The sequence below is a fragment of the Misgurnus anguillicaudatus genome, chromosome 6, assembly GCF_027580225.2.
Source record: "Misgurnus anguillicaudatus chromosome 6, ASM2758022v2, whole genome shotgun sequence".
NCBI classification, from domain to species: domain Eukaryota; kingdom Metazoa; phylum Chordata; class Actinopteri; order Cypriniformes; family Cobitidae; genus Misgurnus; species Misgurnus anguillicaudatus.
Window position 1 is genome coordinate 15,279,786 of NC_073342.2, and position 20,929 is coordinate 15,300,714.

At 37.4% G+C, this 20,929-nt stretch overlaps 1 protein-coding gene across 1 annotated transcript in view; it reads right to left on the reverse strand.

Moving 5' to 3' along the window:
• ntrk3a (neurotrophic tyrosine kinase, receptor, type 3a) overlaps positions 1-20,929 on the reverse strand; it is a 280,863-nt gene that overhangs the window by 29,340 nt on the left and 230,594 nt on the right. The window contains exon 14 of the mRNA XM_073868566.1: positions 7,781-7,911. Coding sequence (XP_073724667.1) covers positions 7,781-7,911 — 131 coding nt within the window. The remainder of the gene's footprint in view (positions 1-7,780; positions 7,912-20,929) is intronic.

Here is a 20,929-nt window from a genome sequence, read left to right on the forward strand (position 1 = left end):
CCAAACCCTGACATCAAGTTAAACAAAAACTTACAGTGCAGAAAAACTTTTCTGTTCAACTTCGTTTGACTTGTGTGTGTACAGTAATGAGGTAAAGTGGGGACAAAACCACTTTGAGGCAGAGGAGGGGGGATTCAAAATGTTACACTTAAAACTCTTTTTTGCCCTATTTACGTTTGCTATGTTTACTTGCACAATGCTTTAAAGTGTATATCATCCTATAATTTATAATACACATATTTTTAGGGGAGGACAACCCTCACTTGTGAATGCAACACTTTGAACAAGCTCTAGGCCTCTATAGATTTAAATTAAATTGAATTTAATAAATATGTAAACTTAATTAAAGGAAAATTTAAATATTTAGAAAAATTAAAGCATATAATTGTATTAGAAAATTAAGGAAGATGTAAACTAAACTGATATGCCACCACAAATAAAAATTTCCAGTTTTTTTAAATTCATAAAAACATCATAATTGTAGCTATAGATACTGTATTTTTTAATTACTCAGACAGAGAATTTATTTCAATTAAATCTTTGAGTTAAATTAAATGGTTTAACATTACATAATAAGAGTGTATGTAAGATTAATTTCTGACACCGCTGTGTTAATATTTGAGAATGAGATGTGCCTTTTATAACAGTTCAAGTAAATTAATTTAAATTCATATCAGTAATGAATAATTCAAATGAACAATCAGGTCAATGAGACTAACTGTCTTCTGTGTTCTGTATAATAACATCAGTCTTTATGGTGCATGCATGATATTTGCATGTAATCCGAAATAATATAGTAAATAAGCATTTTGCCTTTATAACAGCAACAGATGCAGAATTCTGAGCTAAAATTTAAATACATTATCAAAATGTAAATGACCTGGCACAAATATTGCACTGTTAATTTTAAAATGATGAACTAATGATGCCCAAGTGCATTTAGTCATTCGGGTGACAGCAAACTTGCAACAGGGTATACACTGTATAAAGCATTCCTTATTGTATAAAACATTTTATATGCATACATTAATGGACAGGGCGATAAACTCTCCGCCCCAAAAGCACAGCCCTTGCAAGAAGATGCACAACTTAAAACATCCAAATGATCAACATGACTTTTTTATTGGCTCCTGCAAGCCTTTAGGTCTCTTCTGTAAGATGAAATAAGCCCAGTTTCTTGGGCGTATATGTCTATTTGTCAGACCATGTCTGATCTTACATCACATCATTCAAGGAAAAATAACCCCCTGCTCGGCTTGTGTCCTTGGCCGTGATATTTCAATTGTTTCCCGGTCCCTATCCCAGCCACAAGATGCACTGCGGCATATGCGAGCAATCGCTTCTTCAATTATATCATAATTGCGTTTTGCTCGCAGACCCCGCAGTTTAATTTTAATTACATCTACCGTGGGTTAATCTATATCAGGAATTGCAAAGAGGGGGATGTGTTTTGGATGGATGGGGTACCAGTTCACAGATGGCAAGGTATCTATCCATAATGCTTTATTGCCTTTCTGTTACTAAATTGGACACCTGCACAGACTGTGCAGTGCAGAGGGGAAAATCCAGTACCACCTGGGGGACTGTCACTCGAAATCAGGGTTGGAGGTCTCGGGCATCAGGTGGAGACTGGAGATGGCCAAGACACAAGTGAGGCATCTTGGTCAAAACAACAAGGATAAAGTTGACCTCTGCAGCACAAACAGCTGGTCTAATGGGGTTCATGATGCCATGTGCTGATACTAACCGAATCAAGTCCCATATGAACACTGCAGTACGCTGAGAAAGAAACGGCTCTTTTATAGCTTGGGATACTTATTGGTATCAACATGGGCTCAAATGTTTCTCCCAAAAATGTTTGCGTATGTTTGACAATAATTTAACTTTCTTCTACTGAGCCAAACCAATCCTGCCACATGCCACATTTTTCTTACCTTTTATACGGTAGTCTAAAGAACATTTTTCCACCACAAAGACCATTTGTGAAATTTGGAAAGGTTTACGGATGTCCTTCATTGAATCAAACATGGTGAGAAAAATGTAAGAAGCTTTATATTTAAGAATGTGGGGAGGTTTATTACAACAGTGGGTATCTTAGGGTTGCTTTAAAAGTCTTTTAATAGTAAACTTTAACAGATTAAGGGCCAGATTTACTAAAGATTGCACCAGCGCAAACCATCATTTTGGAAGGATTTACTAAAGACGCGCAGTGGATTATTAGCGCTGAAAAGGTGTGGTTAAGTTATTTTTGTGACTGACCTTATTGCATATGCATTTCTAGCTGTTTCCCTTTCAGATGCTAAATTTATGGGAAGAAATTATTTAAATGATTCACGCAAAGTGATTAACTAATGTTTGGGCGTGTGATATAATTGGTATTTGCGCCATTATTCAATGTTGAAAAAAAAGCATGTCTTAAATCATTTTGCGCTTGAAATGGCTGAAATTGTTGCTGAAAGGAGAGCCATCGCAGAGATCAGAGAGCGCGAGGTACACTAAAAAAATTATTCATTTAATTTACTCAATTTTTGGTTGCAATCAATTTATTTAAGCTACATTTAAACCAACAACAAAAAAGTGAAAATAAAATAAAAAACTTAAGTTGATTGCAAACACTTTAAAAAAAAAATAGTAAATTGAATGAAATTTTTTTTTTCATGTAACAGATTATTTGTAATGCCCACTGAAAAAAATGATTCATTCAATTTACTAAATTTTTTAAAGGTAAGTGGTCGCAATCAGTTTATTTAAGCTACATTTAAACAAAAAAATTAGAAAAACAAAACAAATCAAAAAACTTTTGTTTAAATGTAGCTGAAATAAATTGATTGCAACCACTTACCTTAAAAAATGTAGTAAATTGAATGAATCATTTTTTTTCAGTGAGGAACATATTATTCAAAAATATTGTTTGTCAAGCCATGTTATTTTTTTAACATGCAGATATCAACGCGCAGATTTTACCGCTCTTTGTGGAATTGCGCTCTCGCACTAATTAGTAAATCTGGCCCTTAATGTGTTTTTTTTAAATCACCTTTACCTGTGTTTTTTTGTGTTTGTGGTTTAATATAGTAAACTATATGCTAACTGGCATCCATTTCTTATTTGTTGGCATCTTGGAGGACACACACATCAATATAAACACGCAAAAGTATGCGGCTAACACCAATTTTAGCCCAATATTCTCCTAAATCAGGAGTGAACGTTCAAACAAGTGTATATATATATATATATATATATATATATATATATATATATATATATATATATATATATATATATATACATTAGGGGTGGAACGGTACACAGAAGTCCCGGTTCGGTTCGTACCTCGGTTCAGGCGCCACGGTTTGATTCACTTTCGGTACAATGGAGGGAAAAGCAAAACAAAAATGAAGAAGGCTTTTTTTTAGTACTTAAGCTAATCTTAAAAACATAGGTGTCCTTATCAGTGTTATTTTGAGATGTCATGAATATGAACTGAAATGCATTTAACATACTATCTCGTATTTCAAAAATGTATACCACTTTAAGTAATCTTGTACTCATCTTTCATACAAATATGGATTCAATTGTATTACAAGTGTTACCTAAATACATTTTAAAATTACATTTTGGCTTTATTTCATATTAATGTACTAAAGAACAAAAAAAGGCTCTTAGGATGAATTAATAGGTGTGTACGACTTCACGAGAAGCTGCAACAAACGACAAGTGGATGACGTCAGAGTAACGCGAGAGCGTTTTGAAATCAGCCTCCTCCGCAAGATTTCTCGCGGTATTCTGACGCTGATGCCGCTGCGTAAAGTTGAGCACGCTTAAAAAACTGAAAGCAGCTGAACTCGACAGAACTGCCCTGCGTATGCCTGTTGTATATAGCAGGACAGTTTATCTCCTACTTCTCAGGGTGAGAAATACAAACTGCGGCGTTTGAACTGACTGAAATGCGTGTTTGTCAAGGTGAATGCGTGAGACTTGAGAGCACTGATTAGATGTATTTCCACTCACATACCTAACAATTGCTAAACAACGCCGATGCAAAGTCCTCGTCTTTTCCACCACTCTCTCGCCTGTACTATTGTAACTGACTGGAAAACTGAAGTTTTGCCAAATTTGCGATGGCTGGCGGAGCGTCTAACTCTTGGGTAACACCACTTGCCATCCTCGCTATCTCTGCTCACTAACTGACTGGACCGGCGTCGACGTGACAAAAAACTGCAGAGACAGAGTGTAGACGGGCTCTGATAGAGCGCATACATAGGCGGAGCTCGGATGCATCGGCGCCAATCAGAGCATCAGAGCTAAAGCGGGGCAACAGATTAGCTGTCCATAAAGAACCCGCGGATCTAACAGTAGTTCCGCATTACATTAATTATTTTGCACGCAAGTTTTTTTTTTTTCATACCGTGTATTCTCCGTTTAAATTCATGCACCGAACCGTGACCCCCGTACCGATTCGGTTCGAAACGAATACATGTGTTGTTCCACCCCTAATATACATACATACATACATATACATTATACCCATATATAATTCTCCTAAATTAGGAGTGAACGTTCAAACAAGTATATATATATTTATACAACAGTTCTTTCTGGTTCTCGAATCTGATTGGCTAAGAGCTATACGATATTGTGCTGATAACGGCACTGTAACCGCTTCACCTTTCGTATTATTCCGCCACCTAGTGAATGGAGGTCCTAAGCAGGCTCATCTCTGAATGTAAAAACACAGACGCGCTGTTTGAATCACTCTCCGTGTGTCTCATTAGTTTACTAGCTCATAAATCAGTCTGTGAATCCCCTCAGAAGTTATTATTCCGTCAAAGATCAGCGCTCTTGTATGTTACGGGAGTTAATGGGAGAAATGTCTTCTCACATCGGGTGGACGATTAACCCTTGGAAAGAGGAATATAAACACTTGTTTTTTTCTGGAGCTATATCTTTTATCAGAACGCGAAAACACCGTGGAACTGCAGGTAAGCCCCGCAGCTTTTAAATGTGGACATTGATCATTTACTTTATCGTGACGTGACTATTAAAACATGTTATGAGATATCGCCACTGATATATTTATAAGCAGCATGCAAAAACATCTCTCTGACACTTATAAAAAAACGTTTTGTATAGTACTGACAAGAACAAAGTTTAATAATAATAATCGAGTGCTCGTATCGCGTTAAGAATACATGAGAAAGCAATAGTAACGTTACACAAGTATAGTTTTATTAACTTTTACCTCGCGCCAAAACAATAACAACACAAAAGACACTAAATATGAATAAAAAAACAAGTACCAGTTTGATCATGACACCAAATACTGCTGATTTGATCTCATTTTGACCATCATAAACAAACAAGGCCAACATGAGAGCCAGGGTATCTCTGTCAGAGATGTAGCCCAGAGAGGGTGGTGGTCAGCGGGGCGAGTGAACACTGACGTCCGCTCATGCTTTGGTTCTCATTCGTACCGAATCTCACTAAGTAAACGTTTAAACAGGCGCTATCTTTACTAATCGACTGCAGATTTAAATATAATACAGATACATTCTCGACTGAACTAATCTTAAAACTACACTTTGTGACCAAGAAACGGTAATATAAAGAAACGGCTTTTCCGTCCATTGAGTTGTTATGAGCTTCAAAGCAGCCGAAAGTGTTACCTGTCATTCTGGCCGCCCTCAAATCCGTGGCGGAAGAAGTAGTTCTCAAACTACTTTTCGACTGGTAAAGCTTCTTTAAGGTAAGTTTCTTTTTGTAAGAAAGGAATTTAATAAAAAGAATGTGAATTGAGACGAAAGGAGGAAATAAAACACTAAATAGGATGTATGAGTAATTATAAATAATAATAATAATAAAATAAACATTTAGACAGCCATATCCCGGATTAAAAGTTGTTAATGACTCATCCGGATGCTTATTTAATGAGTCTGTTTAAAACACGGAGCAATAAGACAATAAAAGTTAAAAGATGTTGTGAGATATAAATAAACAAACATTAGCTTAGCATTTTTGCTGTTTTCTCTAAATAAATTTACATGACATGGGTTTAAAAAACATTTCATAAAATACAGAGTTTTAGAGGTATCATCTTCAGATTTCAAACAGAACATGGTCAGACCTGTGGCTTTAACTGCAGAGCATTTCTAGATTGCTCCAAGGCCAGTTTCATTTAGTTTTTCATAACAATATTTCATATATGTTTGGTGGAGTTAATAAAAAAGTATAATTTAAGCTCTCTATAACAACTTTTTTCATGACAGTAACTAATTTTCACCTCTTAATAAACTTCCAAGTGTCTGCTTTCAAATGAGACCAAATTTATGCTTTTAGTGCAAATACTTCATAAACTGTATCTATTTTAGTTTGGCTATGACAGTTTTTGTGGGGGGGTTCAGAAAATGGAACGAGGGTTAACAGGTTAAAAAAAATACTCTCCAAAAGCAGTTGCATGCAAAGCATGCTGGGAAATTATTTTTCCAGAACTTAAACTCAAACTAATTAAAAAGAAATCAATAAATTATAGTACATATTTATTTATATATATATATATATACGTATTGCTCTTAATGAGGTATTTTAAATTAATTGAACACAATTTTAATGTGTCATTTCTAAGAAGGGCTTGAATAAATTTTTGAGTGTACTGTAAGTCCCTTTGGATAAAGCACCTGCCAAATACATAATAAATGTTAATGTAATGCACGTTGAGGGTTGCCGAGACTGGATTGGCTGACATGTCTTTAGGCGGCAGGTTTTTATAAATTATTGCCTACATTTGATGATATCGCAATGATAAATTAAAATCTGGGGATTAAATGTGTTCTCAGTTTGTGAAGTATCCACTGTAGCGCTGAAACCACACCCACTCGCTGGAAAACTGCCGTCTCCCTCAACTACCGCTAAAACCTGAAAGGATGCTCACATCACTTTTGTGTTAGGGGCGGGGTCATGCATGTTGGCTCAAGTGCGTCATCGAGCCACTGTTTTAGCCCCGCCCAGATAATCCTGAACACAGTAATGTGGAAAAACTGTTGAACGTTATAACTCCATATTTCAGTACTACACAGTGTGTGTTTAGAAACAATTAACTGAAATGACTTTACACAGACTTTAAAAGCATTACAAAAAAAAAACGTATTAATCATATACGTTAGCATGATAATTCAAACGATTTTTATAAACATATATTCATTTGTATACTCAGCGAAGAAATCTACTCAAACCAGACTTCGGAAAAATAAAGTGAAAATTTGTCAGCATCTCCCACGAAGCCTTGAAGCTTTGACATTTCTAAACTGACAGATTGTCTACTTATAGATCAGGACTGAGTCACACTTCATCAGACCGCCTGAGCTCACTGCATGCTGAGCTCCTTGACCTTGGTGGACGGACCGGCGTGGTAAACCGTGTTAAAGCATTATCCAGCCTCAGTCTGCCCACAGCAGTGACTCATTCCTTGTCTACGACATGGAGACAAACCATAGCACTGCAATATCTTTAAACCCCCTCCCGCCCAAACCTTATATCAATGCCAAATATTAAACACTACTCCGAGCGCAGCGCGGCTCTCTCCCCGTCATTGATCTTAGTCAACAAATCCTCCACCGCCAGGGCGTCTAGCTATCGTTCCCGAACGAGACCCTTCTGTGCCGGGCACAGGGGGATCAACTTTATATGTCAGATGAGGGGGGCCGGACAAGGGGCTTGACCTTTCGAATGAATCCTGTGTAACTAGAGAGCAAAATGGCCCTGCTGCAATGGGACGATCATTTCTTACCTTGACAGCCACTAGCATTTTGTCCTTAGTGGGGCTTAGGTTGTAGCACTCAGCCAGGAACACTTTCCCGAAAGCCCCCTCTCCAAGTTCTCTCTTGAGCACGATGTCTCTGCGCTTAATGTGTTGTACATCTGGAAAGAAAGAAAGAAAGAGAGATTAAGTGGATTGTGTGACAATGATCATCCTGCAGGGCATTGCTATGAAACTGTGATTGAAAAATGAGTGATTTGTAAGTGTGACTCTTGCCACTCATGTTGGGAATATTTCACTAAAAAATACATGACATGCATCATCATTTCCTGCTAAAATATTATAATAACACACTGGAGATGGTAAATGGTAATGCAAGGTTGTGGAGCCTTTGAAAAACATGCTGTGCTTTATGAATTATGTACTTATCACTTTCATCTCTGTGATCTTTGAGTGTATTTCATTTAACCCTCTTGCTGAAACATGTTGCTGTATATGTTTACGCACCACACATCGGATCAACATAATTTGCATTATTTTTCTTCTAAATCTTTCCCATGAGCTTCCACCGGGAGCCGTGTTATCAGATGAACTCCTAAATACTAGAGCTCAGGTGGATTTGCCCCTCAAACGGAGACGAATGGAGTCATGTTTGGTCTGCTGGGCAGAGTAATGGAGCAGCGACCGATCTGCTGCCGGTTCAAGTCCCCGCTGAGCTGTACTGCAGTCCTGCCCTTGAGTGAGAGGCGTAACCTCAAATGCTTTCATAAATACTGCCACAGCCGTAGATGGCAGGTAATAATCGGCGGTGATCAACGTGCCGTTGACTTTGATGTACAGACAGTTGTGGAATGTTATGAAGGAATGTGATTAATAGAAACGCAATATAGCGCGTCGCAAATTAAAACAACAACCGAAAAGCCCTGTTTGTTTGTTTTTACTTGTGTCATAACCCATAAGTGATTATATATTTTTATAAAATCTCAGTTATTTACTAACTAATACAAATAAAATACTTATCCTTTTGTCATAGCTTATTTTTATTGTTAGCTTATTATTCCTAATCTATACATTTGGTTATCGTAAACTGTAAGGATTTCACTACGTATATTTTTATGTGACTAATACAACTGCAATGCATATTTAAATTAAGCTGTCTCTGTCTGTGTAGATACCACATGCATCACAAATGCAAAAGTCTTCAACTATCAGGTGCATTTTGTCAATACGCTTGACCCCTTAATGCAGGGGTGGGCATTCCTGGTCCTGGAGGGCCACTGTCCTGCAAAGTTTAGCTACAACCCTAATCAAACACACCTGAAAAATCTAATCAAAGGCTACAGGATGACTTGGAAATGGCATTCAGGTGTGTTTTATTAGGGTTGGAGCTAAACGTTGCAGGACAGTGGCCCTCCAGGACCACGAATGCCCACTTCTGTATATATGGATAGAGAGGAGGAGCAGGGACCCCAATACATGTATCAAATTGAGGATATATAATATTATTTTTTTACACATTCTTTGATATGACCAGGGGTGCACATAACTGCTCTAAAAGACGCTTTTGCTTACTGCTGGAATTTTAGGGATTGCTCCGTACATCATTGGTAAGATAATTATTACAAACATGTTAAAGGAATATTCCATTTTCTTAAAAGAAAAATCCAGATAATTTACTCACCACCATGTCATCCAAAATGTTGATGTCTTTCTTTGTTCAGTCGAGAAGAAATTATGTTTTTTGAGGAAAACATTGCAGGATTTTTCTAATTTTAATGGACTTTAATAGAGCCCAACATTTAATACTTAACTCAACACTTAACAGTGAGTTTCAAAAGACTATAAACGATCCCAAACAAGGCATAAGGGTCTTATCTAGGAAAACGATTGTCATTTTTGACAAGAAAAATAACAAATATACACTTTTAAAGCACAAGTTCTCGACGAGATCCGGTCGTGATGCGTTAGCGTGACCCCACGCAATACGTCATGATGTCAATAGGTCACAGAGGACGAACGCGAAACTCCGCCCCAGTGTTTACAAGTGTGTTGAAAGAGGACCGTTCCTACGTTGTTGTATGTCAACTGATACTAATTAATGTCTTTGTATCAGTTTATTGTTTACAATGGTCCGCAAATGTGCATTTTATGTAACACGTGACCTCCCTACGTCACTACGCATTTACGTTAGAATGCGCTGGACCGGACCTAGATAAGAAGATGTGCTTTAAAAGTGTATATTTGTTATTTTTATTGTCATAAATGACAATCGTTTTGCTAGATAAGACCCTTATGCCTCGTTTGGGATCGTTTATAGTCTTTTGAAACTCCGTTGAAAAAAACTGTTAAGTGTTGAGTTAAGTGTTAATTGTTGGTGTCTATTAAAGTCCATTAAAATGAGAAAAAGCCTGCAATGTTTTCCTCAAAAAACATAATTTCTTCTCGACTGAACAAAGAAAGACATCAACATTTTGGATGACATGGTGGTGAGTAAATTATCTGGATTTTTCTTTTAAGAAAATGGAATATTCCTTTAACATTATTGAGTGTCAGCAGAGGTACAACAGTCACTGGCCCGATTGGCAAATTTAAATATTTAAGCACAACAAGACGCGAAACAGATCTCACGCGATCTCTTTACTCACGTGTTGTTTGATGAGTTTTGTTTGCGCGCACCTCAAGCGCGAGCACGATCCACATCTCAAGGTTTCAGACAGCTTGCTAGTAACTGACAGAGCGTAAATGCCACCTGAGTTTGTTTTCTTGCCCTTGAGCGGACGTATTGACACTAAATCATCTCAAAATGCCGTGATTAAAAGTATTTTACACATTAAATAAATACAAGTAGTTGAGAAAAAAATACGTGTGCAACAATGTATTAGATCCATGCATTTAAAGTGACAGTAAAACCCATTTTTAGAGTATAAACCTGATGCTGTTTTTAATATTAATCAAACCACAGACAAAGAAAATCATAATTTCCTTGTCTTGACTAAATCCAGGACAAAAATGTATGTGCACCCCTGGATATGACGGTTGCTGTATGTTACAAAAATATTACAGTAAAAATAATTTCAGGCATTTACATAACATTTTATTTGAACTGAACATATTTTATCATGGGAATGGTATAATCCTTTGAGTTTTATTTCTTATTGCTAACCTATTAATGCATTTTTAGTTTGATGCCTATTTTTTCCATGTTTTTTTTTTTTTTTTTGCATTTTTACAATAATTGGAGGACCACCCGTACCATCATGGACCCCCAAGCTAAACTTTGCAGGACAGTGGCCCTCCAGGAACAGGAATGCCCACCCCTGCCTTAATGGATAGAGATGAGGAGCAGGGACCCCAATACATTTATTAAACTGAGGATGCATTTACAGTAATATTATTTTGAGCACATTCTTTGTTATGAAGACCCATGCACTAAAAGAATCATGAATAACAAATAATTCCCAAAAAAACAACTACTTAATACAAAGAAGTGCATTTAATTAATTTGCCCTAGATATGAATAATATAGGATTTGTAGCATCCAACAGACTATACTGGGTCTGTACGGCATCACTCCACACAACTGCAGTCCAGGAATGAATTGGCTCTTTAAAATGACAAAAGCGTGCTTGTTTATCCAGTGTGTCTGGATATATGCCTGGTTATAACCCCTTCCCAATCATTCTATCATCATTTATTGAATTACGGTTATGGCCATGATCGCTCAAAAATCTACACAAATATCTCTGTTTAATAAAATTTATTTTCATATTGGGCTAATTTGGTAGCGTTAATTGTGCCAAAACTTGTGTGAATGTGAAGCAATTTATAACAAACCAAATTTACACAGACATGCTTGTGCTAAAAAAATGTCAGTAATTACACTAATGGTGCAGTGCTATTTAAGTGCACTTAAAGGTGCATTGTGTAACTATTAGAAGGATCTTTTTTAAAAGGACATAAATGTTTTTTGCAGCTAAAAATCGACACAGCGGACCTTTATCACCTAAATTAAGTATTCGGTTATCATACTAATAGTTACTTAGCATCAGAGCCGGCGCCAAACCATAACTAACAGGGGGGCACTCGGCTTCCAACAAGGGGGCACGCAATAGCAACAATAACTTGCAAAAACAAGACATTAAAACAACAAATACAGCAAGCACACACTCATACAACTAGTACAGACTGTCAGCTCATTTCCCGTATAAAGTGCAAAAGACCACAAACTATGCGCAAAACTATTGAACTTCGACCGCGGCGTGAGCGCAAGCTGAGCTCCGCTGCGCTCGCGCTTGGCTCGACGCAACAACAAACCGCCCTCGCGAGGTGCAAGCCATTGAAATGAATGCGTTTCATAGCGCAGCGCACACCGCGTCCTAGCTTTAAAAAAGCCGCTTTACCATAATCACGTCGTAATGCTGTTAACGGTCTATAGCCACACTTCACATTTAAGCTTACGTAATTTAAAACAACGCTAATTTACCTTTAAAATAGCTGAAGACGGCGTGTAAGAACATTAAAACTGTAGATTTGTAAATTCCACCTTGACCTCTAATCTCTGAGTTTGAGCCAATCGGTGTTTGCATGAAGATGAAGCAGGCGGTGCTGGTTCGTTCTAAATGTTCTAATATCCATATTTGACACGATCCATAAAATGCCGCGGAAAAACACGTTGCTAGTATCAAGTCACAAATATGCTAAAGACGTAAGACGGGTGAGACGCGGCAATACATCCAATCAGAGAAACTGGTCTATTTTAATTAAAGAAAACATATATCAACTATATTTTCCTCATTTGATTACATTACAAGTCATGAAACATTCAATGTTTAATTTATTTTAATTATTCTTGATATATATTAAAGTAATAAAAAACTCTGTAGGGGGGGCACAACAACCTGTTCAGGGGGGGCACTTCCCGCGAATGCCCCCCTTTGACGCCGGCCCTGCTTAGCATATACTGTAGTGTGCTTTGTATTTTGAGAACTTGTATGAATGAGTGTTCAAATGCATGCGCCACTTGTTGGATAGCATAAGAAATGCAACGTATTTCAATTCTAAGAAACTGGCCTAAGTAGTCCTGCACCATTCCCATACCATTCTTTGTAATACTGATCAGAAGCCCCATTTACTTCCATAGTAGAAAAAAGTATACTATGGAAGTCAATGGGGTCTGGATCGGTTTAGTTACAAACATTCCTCAAAATATCTTTCTTTGTGTTCAACCGAACAAAGAAATGTATACAGGTTTGTAACACCATAAGAGTGACTAAATTGAATTGTAATTTTTGTGCGAACTATCCCTTTAACCATTTAATAGAACATATAACTTTTTTTAGGATTGACATAACTATTTTCTCTATCATGTTACTTTTAATAGGAGCATTCCCAAACACTGTTTCCAAGTTAACTGCAATAGATCATTTGCGATATGAATAGAAATGTCAAACTTGAGCAGATTTAGCCGTGACAACAGACGTGTGAAACGTCACAATGTAATGCAGTCTGAGTGGGTCCTTAATCTCTGTAGCCTCCACCTGCTTTCAGATCCCAGTCTGCTGCGAGGTAGCATGCTCCATATGGCCAACCACGACAGCATCTGGTATTTACTCCAAACAGGAGTTTTGGATAAGCCACCGTCCAACATCAATACTTACTGCCCAGAGCTAGCAGCCGTCGTGCTATTTTTCTTGCGAGAAGACTACACAAAAACTAAAGCAAATATTGATGAATGGTCAGCACTTGAGGACAGACTTTTGTATTAGCTGGCAAACTCCCCATTCTCCATCTAACCAGAGGCTCTAATCAGCAGAAACATATTAGGGACAATTTCATTTAGGCTGCCGAGGCAATCGCACAATGTGGCAGGCGTCCAATGACGATGGTAAATATTTCTGTTTCGACCGAAAGCGGACTCAATTTTCTGTCTCGGGTGTCCGCAGCAGAGAGTTGTTTTCGCAGCACCGTTGGAGATCAAGACAAAAGATTGCAAACACATGCATTACTTCCTAACTAATTAAAAAGCATTTATTTAATCGGGACAGCCGAAAACAAGACGGTGAGAGTGCAAGAGACAAAGAGAGAGGTTCTGGGCTCTTTCTTCTTTTCTTGGTCTCCATTTTCTTGTGATTGATAGGTTCACAATTAGCATGTAATGGGCATGCAAGACGCATTTTCAGTTTGCAGTGAAAATTAAAGGAACAGTTCACCCAAAATTGTATACTTGCTATCGGCTCCCCATTCAAGTTCATTAGACAATGTATAATGTTCTTTAAAGGGATAGTTCACCAAAAAATTTAAGTTCTGTCATTCTTTACTCTCATGTTGTTTTGAACCTGTATGAGATTCTTTTTTTTTTTTTGAAAACTAAAAATATATTTTAATAAATGATCGTAAGCACACAGTTGATGGTACCAATTGAATTCCATAATAGGAATAACAAATATTTTAGAGGTCAAACTATATGCTTAACATCATTTATTAAAATATATTTTTTGTGAGGGTGAGTAAATTATGACAAAATGTTCAATTTTTGAGTGTACTATCCCTTTAAGAAAAATCTCCTCTTGTCTTCTATGCAAGAAAAAAATATGTTAAAGGTGGGGTGCATGATCTCTGAAAGCCAATGTTGACATTTGAAATCACCTAAACAAACACGCCCCTTCCCCAATAGAATCTAGGCCTTCTTTTGATACATCCCGCACATACGCAACTCACGCAACGATGTCGGTTAGTAGACACGCCCCTTACTGCTGATTGGCAACAAGTGTGTTTTGGTAATCCGCCCGACTCCCTTTTCCACAGTTTTAAAAAAAAACATGCATACTGCCTTTAAAGGATTATTCAATTTTCTTAAAAAAATCCAGAGAATTTACTCACCACCATGTCATCCAAAATGTTGATGTCTTTCTTTGTTCAGTCAAAAAGAAATTATGTTTTTTGAGGTAAATTGCAGGATTTTTCTCATTTTAATGGACTTTAATGGACCCCAACACGAAACAGTTTTAATGCAGTTTAAAATTGCAATTTAAATGGAGTTTTCGATTGTTATTTTTGACAAAAAAAATTAAAAATATGAACTTATGAAGTACAATTTCTCGTCTATCTCATCTGGTCCTTTGACGCGCCAGCGTGACCTCACGCAATACGTTATGACGTCAAGAGGTCACGGAGGACGTATTCGAAACTACACCCCACTGTTTACAAGTGTGGAGAAAGAGGACCATTTCAACGTTGTTGTATGTCGAATGATACTAATTAATGTCTTTGTGTCAGTTTATTGTTTAAAATAGTCCGCAAATGTGCATTTTATATGTTACACGTGACCTTTCTACGTCATTACGCAATTACGTGAGGTCACGCTGGCACGTCACAGGACCGGAGATAGACGAGAAGTTGTGGTTTAAAAGTGCATATTTTTTATTTTTATTGTCAAAAATGACAATCGTTTTGCTAGATAAGACCCTCATTCCTCCTTTGGGATCGTTTAGAGTCCTTTGAAACTCTGTTGAAATTGCAATTTTAAACTGCATTAAAAGTTTTAAGTGTTGGGGTCCATTAAAGTCCATTAAAATGAAAAAATTCTGGAATGTTTTCCTCAAAAAACATAATTTCTTCTCGACTGAACAAAGAAAGACATCAACATTTTGGATGACATGGTCGTGAGTAAATTATCTGGATTTTTTTAAGAAAATTGACTAATCCTTTAAGGACTACATTAGGTGATTGATTGTCAGAATTTGACAGGATTTTCATTTTTTGGTCAACTATCCCTTTAAGACAATTGCAAACTGTTAAGGCCAACTGGCAACAATTGTGTTGTGTTTAGTTTACAGGTAGAATTGTGAGACGGCACTTATGGGACGAGGACAGACATCATCTGTCTGAACGTAGCGAGCAGCTGGGAATACGGGACATTGACTTCATCCTAATTAGATGTTTTTATGTGGTTCTCCTGCAGATGTAAATTACATAGCAGACCATAGCAAAACTGATTTGGGTTCAGATGCATGTAAATCACTGTATGGAAACAGGATCGGGCTGGACTTTCCCTGCAGTGATTTACCTCCTCTCTCGGATTGAAAATAACACTAAGACTAAAAGAGCACCTGATCATTTTAGACAAGCCAAAATGTCATTTCCTGCTGCCGGATGATTGAATGCAATTATGGATGTTTTTGTAAATGGCCCCATTAAAATTTTATACGCTCTCTGAAATTGTAGAAAATGTAAAGATAGATAAATGAAAAGAAAGAGAGAAATGAAATAAGGAACGCAAAATCGAATAGTTATTTTCTGCATGCAGCTTGAAGTTAAAACAACTTGTCAATGCAACCTACTATTATGTTTTGACAAAAAAACAAGTTGAAATTGTTTAACTTAATTTGTTAAGTTGGTTGATTGACAACTGATTATTTAAAAAAATAAAACGAGACACATTGTTCATTCAACATTTTACTGGTTAAAAGTAACCCAGTCCTGCCATTAAGCACACACTAGCCCACTGTGCGACAGGGCCACATGTTGTGTTTGCAAAGATTTCCACATTTTTTATTGTATTAAACCACTGCATGTGCTATACAATCGCCCTCAAGATGCTATTAATAAAGCATGTGGGTGTGCAGTCATTTGCAGGCAAGGTTAATGCACGCCTGTCTCCTGTATCTCTGGTGCCATGCGTACATCCTTCGCCCGCTATCACGACTGACAGTCAAGCGGAGCCCCGTCGGGACTCTCGAAAGGGAACATGGGACGTGTTACTGTCTGTAAACACGCACACTGTCCGTCAGAAGCTTACTGACACGCCTTCCTGACAGCCGTGTGTCTTACATAAGCACTATCGCAGCATTTCTTTACCCTCCTCCCATACAAACACACAACACAGCATCTCTAGCTGTAGTAAGAACACATGTCTCGTATAGGGATAAATCAGACGTAGTCGTTTATCTTTTGGGATTGCACTTTTCCTATTTCTAGCTACAGAGCAAAAAGCAGATCTGCATTGGGGTGCAGAATGCTTTTATTTAGCCGTTTAGTTTATTATAAACACTTATTTAAATGATATTATCAACATAAGCGTACTTGAATTCATGAATTTCAGTGCCTTTTAGATGTGTATCACGAAGACAAATGGTTTATGTAAAAGAGCATTTCAGATACAGTATACTTGCACATGTTTTGTCAAAAGCTCACATGTGAATAAACCTGCAGGATGAATCACCTGTTTTTAAACGCCAACTCTAAAATAAAAACAAAGGTAAAAGCTTTACTTTGAGCCTGTACAACATCTGTAATGCATTATCATTTATTCTCAAGGACCTACAATATACCTTAAATTAAATAGACGGTTTCAGCAGTAACAACATAAACAAGCGACTTTCGTGGTCAACACGTAACTTCCGGTAAACTCCGCTAAAAATAAATAACAAAAAAGTCCTTTTAAAGTAGTGTATTTATATAACAAGTAAAATAAACAACACGTAGATTACCTAGGAAACCAAAACATTTGTTATTTTCGACAAGGCATTTGTTCAAGAGTTCAGTTTCAGCAACTAGTCAGACCATTAAAAAAACTGAAATCAAAAGTAAAGCTCGGACCAGACGCTTATCGTGTCACCGCACGTGTGCCCGATGAAACCGTCTATAAGCCCTGTGTGTCAGGACTCTGCCTTGAAGTCTTGTTATATTTGTATTTTGTCTTGGTGGCAGAGTTCTGGCAGTCCCAGGCCTTGTGTGGAGGTTCATGCCTTGTTTTTGTGTGGCATGTGCCTCCGGTGTCTTGTCTTGTGATCCCGCCCCCTCGTTCTCCTGCTTATTAGTAATCATTGGTTTTCTCCCATCACCTGTTCCTGCTCGTTATCTTGTTTGGTTTCTTCTATTTAATGTCAGTGTGTCCTTAGTTCTGTGCAGGATCATTTTGTATTGTCCGTGTACGTTCTAGGCAACCTATATCTTGTCAAGTTTATTGTTATTTGTCTTTATATCGTGTTCCATGTTCTGTACCCCCTCGTGGCTGTTTTGTTTCTGTGTTTAATAATAAAGTCTTTTCTGTTTTCCCCGTCACCGTCTGCTATTGGGTTCATTCGTCCACTATCCCTGACACTTTTTGGCCATTTTTGTATATTTTTAAATATATTTAAAAATATATTTTTTGGCATATGGGAACTTCATGCTGCATTTATTTACAGTGTATAAAAATCTGCAATACACTTTTTGTCTTATGTATGTGGGGGAGGATGACGAGGGAGACAAGGATATAATCAAATTAACAGGTTTTATAAACTTAAAGGTGCAGCGTGTAACTTTTAGAAGAATCTAATGTCAGAAATGTTGTATTATATACATAACTATATTATCAGTGGTATATAAAGACCTTACATAATGAACTGTTTTGTTTTTGTTACCTTAGAATGAGGCGTTTTTATCTACATACACCTCGGGTCTCCTTACATGAAAGTCGCCATTTTGTGCCGCCATGTTTCTACAGTAGCCCTAAATGGACAAACTGCTCTACAGAGCGCAACATGTTTGTCCTGTGACGGCTACTGTGGTTTCTTTATGCGTTTTGGTGAACGATGGACTGAGCTGTTGGTTGCAATTCACAATCTTACTGCTAGATGCTGCTAAAATCTACACACAGCACCTTTAAGACAAAGATTACAGTATACACACTAACTTAAAGCAACAATAGACAATAACGGACAACAATGGGGAGAGTATATATAGTCATATGATGATGATTAATAGAGGGTGAGGATGATGACAAACACAGTTCAGGTGAGGGAGTAAAGGGGATTATGGGTGATGTAGTCTGAAGGATGGATGGGGAAGACGTGCAGGAAAACAGACAAGTAACATTTTGACGATAGCAGTTACATTTTTTATGAGTTTTATAGCGTTAGTAAAGATGGAATTAACACATTTACCCAAAAGGTCAATTTTTGGATTTATTGGGAAGACACGAATCCCATGACTCTTAGAGATAGTCTCACATTCCTACTTTCAAAATGAATTAATCAGGACAAATGCAGAAATGTATTGTCATAAAAATGGTCCCTACCCTTGCAAAAAATATACATCTGCACCAAAAAAATTCATAATAGGTTTTATGCCCAGCTGCACTACTTCCTGAACTTCAGCCAGCTCCTTGTTTCCTGTCTGCCATTATTGGACAAACTGATTAATCCAGGTGTGCCTGACCTCAGTAGTCACAACAACAATAATCAGACACACCTGGATTAATCAGTTTGTCCAATAATGGCAGACAGGAAACAAGGAGCTGGGTGAAGTTCAGGAAGGAGTGCAGCTGGGCATAAAGCCTATTAGGTACATAATGATACCAAATGTATACATATCTGAACATAAATGGTACATATTAAAGTAACCATGACATTTTTATTGAAATATTGTTGATTTATTTTTTATAAGTGACTTATAAAAAAATGCTTCATTATTCTTTATTTTTTATTCATGTGACCTCATAATCTTTAATCCAAATTTAACCTCCTCTCCTCGAAATTACCTCTCTTTACTTCTTGTCACAATTAATGGTGAAAGATAGATTGAAAGAAAGAATGCAGCGATTAGCAATATGGCCCAACTTCCATCCAATCAGTTTGCGATGTACGAAATCAAGTCCCGCCCTAGATTTTTTCTAATTTCAGAAGCCGTGTCACTCGTACATACTTCACGAAACAGAAAAGAATACAATTGATACTTTGTTTCATGGTGACTTTAAAGGGTACTACTCCAGTGACAGCTAGAAACCATTTTTCCCGACAGTGTAAGATAAAAAATAACTCGCTTTGCCTTTACAAATAACTTCATAATGCACCATGCGGTAAATACAGGCTTTAAATGTTACTGAAAAGGCTTCTGAATGAACTGCAAAACAATTGCAGCTGTCAGTCATGATGGATTTGTGCGTAAAGGTGTCAGAAATTTAAAAAGCAAAAAGAGCCACTTGTAAAGAACAAAAGACCGAGCGATTCATGACTGTGTCGTGTTCCTCAACAGCAGAAAATGTGTAAGGAAACACGACACGCGCATGAATAAAAAATAAGGCTTAACCGCAGACGGCGGAGTGTGAAAAACACGTTCACGATGTGTGTGTGTGTGAAGAGGATGAAGGGCAATACATTTAGAAGAAGTGTTACCTTTGATGCATTGACCGTCATTACTGGACCATAACACAATTATTTATGCAACACAAGATACCTAAAGATTAGCATGTTTATGAAGTGTTTGTATGGTTTGTTAATCCTCATCAAAATGAGAATGCTTCTGAAAATCAATTAGCGTCGAACAAATATTGACCCTTAATAAAAAAGTTAATTTCTGACACTGGTCTATATTGTGACACCACATAAATCAATGTAGATCAAAAAAGATTTTGATGAAAGTGCCCGAGAGACATGGATGTAATTGCCTGCGAACCGAGGAAACTAGGAGTTACAAACAAGAAACAATATTAAAGGTCTCAATACTAGCAAGCAAAAAATCATTTGTGGCCTTTTAGCTTGTGAGCGCATAAGCTTTGATTGACAATGTCAAAAAAATCAGAGAACACCGAAAAATCGCACGACAGAAAATGATTACATTTATGCCCTGCCACGACCGAAATGACCAATCGATATCTGTTTACTGCGATGCCGACTAAGATACAAAGCTGCGGCTAAACGTTCTCGCATTACAGCTAAATGGAAAGACATGCGGCTTTGATCGGTGCGGCTACTCAATTACAGAATTCCTCCTGTGTTTTCATTCGATCCGAGAGGCTGGAGGAGTAATGTCCAAGTGCTCCGGCTCAGAGGGATGAGAATTAACTGAGCGTGGAATGCGTTGGTCCACAGCACGTCACATCGGCTCGCGCTTCGTGAGATGGAGTGACCCAGAGTATACGTTCCCCGGATGATTGATCTGGACCAAATTGTGTGGCTCTGAAATGTTAAAAGCTGTCAGAGTTTGTCCATTTCTTTTGACGAGGACACCACATCTCTCTATGACACTTATTACATTGTTGTTACAGAGGAGAAAGAAAGAAAGAAAGAAAGAAAGAAAGAAAGAAAGAAAGAAAGAAAGAAAGTCAAATAAGTGAGAACTTTAACAAAGATGCCAAAGCCATATTTTCAAGTCATTACTCAAGTCTACTAAAAATAAACACTTGTTTACAAAATGCCT